The 5814-nt window shown below is 47.6% G+C and overlaps 1 protein-coding gene across 1 annotated transcript; it reads right to left on the reverse strand.

Annotated features, from left to right (window-relative positions):
- Positions 1-546: 546 nt before the first annotated feature.
- LOC133888943 (probable methyltransferase PMT15) lies at positions 547-5011 on the reverse strand. The gene is made up of 6 exons (XM_062329345.1): positions 4169-5011; positions 2346-2556; positions 1959-2256; positions 1478-1870; positions 1308-1385; positions 547-1031 (listed from the first exon to the last, which is right to left on the reverse strand). The coding sequence occupies exons 1-6, from the start codon at positions 4883-4885 to the stop codon at positions 809-811; spliced, it is 1920 nt and encodes a 639-aa protein (XP_062185329.1). The 5' UTR covers positions 4886-5011; the 3' UTR covers positions 547-808.
- Between the last annotated feature and the right edge of the window lie 803 nt (positions 5012-5814).

Consider the following 5814-nt stretch of genomic DNA (forward strand, 5'->3'; position numbering starts at 1 on the left):
GATGCTGATGGAAGTCAAGTGGTTACGACTGTTTCGCCCTTTTCTCTGCATAGCCGATTCTGTCATCAGAATTTTGGGATATTTTGCTTGGCTTGTTGTCCTCTTATACTTTCAGCACCGACACCGACGTCGGCAGAAAATAACAGGGAGATGCAGGCGCTTAGAAAAAGGATAGGTAACCGTTTCACCTGAATTTTGCAGTGCAAGGAAGATGCGTTCGGTGTGGAGCGCCCAACTTGCAACAGAATCGGTGGTCAAAGCAGAATGCTTAGATGGCATACAGTTGCATGCCAGGGCAGAATGCTGTGGATGCATTCTGCACGGCCGGCGGGCATTTCATGACAGTGAGGACATCAAGTTTTGAACAGATAGACGTTAGGTTGGCCCGATCCCAACATCCATGTCCAAGGGTATATCACTTCTGGTCAAATTCATGGAGATGACTAGTCCTAGTTTTGGTTTCGATTCGGTGACACGGGAACAAAATGGGTCACATAATGAACATCTAACAACATAGACTGAACAATGTACATCCGGACAAGAAAATGAAACCCAGAATTATACTCTATTTACCCACTTGGCACAACTTAGTTCTCTTTTCATGTCAATACCTTTGCTGGGTTTACCTCTCATATGCACCCTCTTTCATAGCTTAACAAGGAGAGCATGTCTCCATTATGCGAACAATTCCACCAAAAGAATACCCCCCCAAAAAAAAAGAAACTCCAAATTCACAAGGCAAATGGTAAGCCAACTATGAGACTTGCCGAACATGTCAACCATTCTAACTTTTTATTTCACGCTATTGCTATTGTTTATTGTCCCCGAGTGTCCAGTATGTCTTCACAACAAGGAGGAGCTTCTCCCGGACGAGCGGACCATCTTCGTGATCCACGATCTGGCTATTCCATCTCATCCCATCCACGATGCTCTTTATCTTCACTAACAGGTCGACATCATCTCTGATGATGACTGTGCCCTCCGGCCTCAGGATTCTGTCCATTTCCAGCAGAATGTTCTCCATCTCACATCTTGCAAGCAGAGAAAATTGTCAGTCTTAACTGGGGTGAAACGGTCATTTCGAGAGAGAAAAAAACCGAGGTGAAACATGTTTTGAAAATGGAATTGAGAAATGAAAGTCGTCCATCGTACGTCAGCCAAGTCCACTTGGAACAAGATTTACGTAATGCAGCCATAAAGTTACTAAAACGGGACAAGCCAGTTTCTTTAGAACAGACATCAAACCACTATATAAATAGGACAAAATTTGCAGTGCTGGACTGAATTCTAATGCAGCTTGTATTTACCTGTCCTTGTAAAGAGTGAACAATAAATCCGCGTGAATAAGATCGTATGTCCGGGGATAAGAGGACATGCCCTCACACCTGCAGTGAATATAGAAAGAGGTCAGATCAGACAAGGACAAAGACGTAATCATCTACCACGGGGGAGCCATTTTTGCAGGACAAGTACTTACCAGTCTTGGTAGCTTCCAATGAGGCCACGCTCGTATATTACCCCAAGGGTTGTTGAGTTTCCCACGGTAGGGACCATATTCATGACCCAAACCGGATCATTCACCAATGCCGCAGCGAAGCCGCCAAACTTGGCATTCATATCGAGCAAGTTGCGGTACCGGCCCTTCTGCCCAAATTGACTAATTACGGACTTGTAGTGTCCAACTCTCTTCTTCCATAATTTGTTATCTTGCAGAAATATATCTTCCGTGACCCCCTCAATGCTGCCACTGGCAATCCTGGGCGGCACTGCAGTGAGCCTCTCCGGCCATTTCTTCAACTCGCCACCGGCAACCTCCTTTATGTCACTAACCTCCGGGAGTGGAGTTATACAAGCCTCCATCTTGTCGTACCTACAATCAATCAAATGAATATGATTAGTGATTCACCATAAACTACCAGGTGTACTGAAAAATGGTTAACATTATATGCTGTAACTACCAGGCTGCATCCGGGTTTTTGTTAGAGCAGAAGGGAGGGGACTTGATAAGCCTGCGGGAGGCTTTGCAGTGAGCGTGGTTAGTAGGCTTCTGCCAAATAGCAATGTCGCCGACCTCCTTGATCTTCTTCCAACAGAGGCCCTTGGCAACTGCTTCAATGGCTTGCTGCTCTGCATTCAGGTCCTCCTTAGTCCTGTCCCACCCCTTCCAGTGTTTCTTCCAGTTGATTGGTGGTCCAGATAAGATCCAATACCCTCCAGGCCGCAGAATGCGATCAACCTCGATCAAGTACAGCCCATCTGCATGTACATGAGAACACTAAGTTATGCGTAATCAACTGAAAATTCTGAAACCTTGCGGTACTAGAGGCAATAACAGTGCAATGTACCATAGAGCTGCCATGGTATGAGGCAGCGAGAGCAGTGCGCCATGTCAAAGGAACGGGCCGGATAGGTGAGCCGATTGGATGCGAGCACCCCAATCATCGCCGGCACACCACGCTCCAGTGCAAACTGCACCTGCGCCTCGTGGGAGTCCCGTGGGGCGAACGACATGGCCAGGATGTTGCGCGACAGCAAGTACGCTCCCCAGCTCGCCACCTGCACAGAGCAGCACAATGAGCCTCATTAGGCAACCTGAAATCCAGTTCCCACACAGGCTTAGTTGCCCAAAACAAGGAGCGCTAGAATAGTAAAAGTCACTATCCCTCCAACTGAAATGTCTGGAACAAACAGATCAAAATGCCCAGGTCAACATGGCTAATAGCACAACTGTTCTACGTGATGGCACTGCACAAAAGGATAGGGATCCGGATCCCCTAACTTCACAATTGATCCCTGCCATTGAACACTGTATCACGGTACTGTTTATGAAAATAATGTACCAATTTTACTGTTTAATGAATATTGTATCACTAAATCTTGTCCATCTGTTCACGATCCAATAGCTCACAACGGAGATCCTGATACCATAAAAGGCATCATATTTTAACAATATTAGTGATGTCATTATCACACTATGAATTAGGTTCAAACCTAAAATACCAAGACTATGTCTCATAAGATTATTTTTTGATAACCGTTACACCTTCCTACCGTCCACTTAGGAATTTGATCCCTTAGAGTTTGCGGCCCTATTTAGAATGAAAGAATGCAAAACAGAGAAAAGATGGAAAACGTAGGAACAGGATGAAATGAAAAGCAAAAAACTATAAGAATCCAAAACATATGAATAGAAATTTGGACTGTTTGGATTGTATTTTTTTTTTTTAATTTTCACAAGTGGTGTGCTACTTTCTTTCATCTCTTCTTCCCACGCATTCGTGAAGGAAAGAAAACAGAGGAAATGAACATCCAGTTACAATAAAAACAGTAATCAATACTTCCTGTGTTCCAGACGCTAAGTTAACTTTATTTCCTCTGTTTCTTGATTCCTACGATTTTCCTTTTGGAAATCCTTCTATCCAAACGAGGCCTGCAATTGCAAATGCTGGCCTGGAAATGTCGTGGGATACTGATTCATAGAAAAGGACAAACAAGCAGATATCAAGTAAACAGCAGCATTATTGCAAAGATTTCAGATCTGCTCCTACGGTTCAATAGTGTTCCCACCTCAGACTATCAAAAAGAACTAAACGGATCACGTGCAGCGACTGCGCGCATTGTCATCTGTTCGTTTTTTTATTAATAGCCCAATCATCTGCTACAGTGCATTTTAGTGGAATTTTCCAAAAGACTGCTACATTACGCATGCTGCTGTTTAGGCTGATCTGAACCGTCGAAAACGGATCTGACGATGCTAGTGCCACCCCTAAGCTATAGTCGCGCTAGTAACTGTACAGTAACCGAGTCCAAAAAGAAAATAGCGTGCTACAGCTCACGACATCCTGACTACGTTACCAAATGCGAATGGGTTCTATGCTCCTTTATCGGGTCGGAGCAGCAGCTTCGATCCGGGTCAGACCCGTTCTTCGCACTCTCATCCTCTCACCCGAGATCGTGGAAGAGATTGGAAACTTCCGACACCCGCAAAGCTAGTAAACGCCATTCACGAGATCTCCGCTTGCTATTCTCAGATCTCTGACTGAAATTGACCTCAAACTTATACGGGCCTTGACGATGCAGTCCTTAAGCTTAATCTATTTTCTTGTGCATGTGATCATCTCAAGCAAATGGGATGTATTCATGTATGATTACGATCGAAGCGGCTTACCCCGCAGCCGGTGTCGATGGCGGTGCGGATGGATCCGTCGTGGAGGGGGATGAGCTTGCCGATGTCGTCGATGTACGCGCCGGCGCCATGGGGGAACATGGTGCCTCCCCCGGGGAAGCGGAACTTGTCACCGTCCACACGGATCCAGTTCTGCACCGCCTTCTCGACGGTGAGCTCCTTGTGCGGCACGTTTGCGAACCAGGCGACGTCGCGGCTCGTCGGCCACGGGAACGGGTTGCGGTAGCCCTTGGGCGCCGGCACGAGGCACCGCAGCCGCTCGCCGTCCGACGGGCAGTGCCGCTCCCGGTAGATCAGCCGGTCGCGCGGGAACCGCAGGGAACGCTCCACGTCCTCGCAGGGCGTGTACTCAGAGTATTTGGCGGGGCACACCTCATACTCGCGCTTCGCAGGCGCGGCCTCCGCCTCCATGCCCTCCGCGGTGTGGTGCGCGGCGAAGTCGAGCGGCGCGGACGAGGAGGAGGAGGAGACGGTCGTGGTGGGGGAGACGCAGGAGACGGCGGTGGCGATGGAGACGGAGGAGCCGGTGCCGGCGCCGCCGGTGGGAGCGGCGGAGAAGCCGCCGTGGTGCCAGACGCCGAGGAGGTAGGACACGGAGCAGAGGACGGCGACGGCCACGAGGTGGAGCAGCGACGGGCGGCCGCCGACCGCCGCGGCGGACAAGGGGTGCATCTTCGTGGCGGTCGCGCCCACCGCCATGGCGGCTCGGCTGCTGCTCCCCTCTGGCTACTGGGCTGGGCGCCTACTTTTTGCACTGCCCCTGTGTGTGTCCGTGTTGCGCACCGCTCTGCTTAAAGCGGTCGCCTCGGATTGGGATGTGGGGCGCTTGCTGGGGATTTGGTGGAGGTGGAGACGGGGGAAGGCCGTCTGATGAAAAGATCTGGAGCGATAATAACTTATTATCCCATCAAGTTTTACCAAATAATTTAGGTTTGCAAGATAATAGGCTCCAATATAGTGACAAAGCTCTAGTAATGTCAAAAGATTCATTCTAGGTTATATTGATATCACACGCTACGTTTCGCCATTATTTAGTGTGAAATTGTATCTTCATCGTTCTTACAGTAATGTTGTTCGCTGCCAGACTACAAATTTACTTCGTTTTACAAGTTTTGATGAAAATCCGACGCTGGGAGCATCGTACGTGCTTGGGTCAATCTCAAGGAGTATTCGCAGAGAAATGTCGCATTTGGTCCTTTTGGATTCATAGGTGCCTAGGCTAAAGTGATAGACCGAAATAGATTTAAATATTAAGCTCGGACGGTGGAAAAATTTAGACTCCATTTCCAGCAAGTGTTAGGGCCGACCTGAGACTCTGTTCGATTCTTGTGGGTTACTGGGTCGTGGATCGGAGCATAGGAGCTATTTGAAAGAGGTACATCTACCGTGTTCTACTACTCCAGGGGTTTCACAACACGAGAAGATAAAATCCATACCCAACTGTCCAAGAGTATGACCATAAATCCATAATCATACCAGCCGAATTAGACGAATTACTAGCAACATAAACTGGATTAGTTAAAATATGTAATAAAATAGAGAAAAAACAAAATCTTAGGGCATGAATAATGCTATGTGATTATGGTTATGTGCTTAAGAAAAAGGAGTGTTAAGTACTTAAGTAAAAA

Source organism: Phragmites australis, chromosome 13 (assembly GCF_958298935.1).
Source record: "Phragmites australis chromosome 13, lpPhrAust1.1, whole genome shotgun sequence".
In the NCBI taxonomy this organism is placed as follows: Eukaryota; Viridiplantae; Streptophyta; class Magnoliopsida; order Poales; family Poaceae; genus Phragmites; species Phragmites australis.

What these genes read in the sequence shown, in the direction of transcription:
- LOC133888943 (XM_062329345.1), bottom strand. Translation starts at nt 4,885, where the DNA reads ATGGCGGTGGGCGCGACCGCCACGAAGATGCACCCCTTGTCCGCCGCG. An exon ending in CCATCGACACCGGCTGCGGG is followed by an intron (nt 2,557 to 4,168) that starts GTAAGCCGCTTC and finishes TGCTCTGTGCAG; the next exon opens with GTGGCGAGCTGGGGAGCGTA. An exon ending in AAAAACCCGGATGCAGCCTG is followed by an intron (nt 1,871 to 1,958) that starts GTAGTTACAGCA and finishes GATTGATTGTAG; the next exon opens with GTACGACAAGATGGAGGCTT.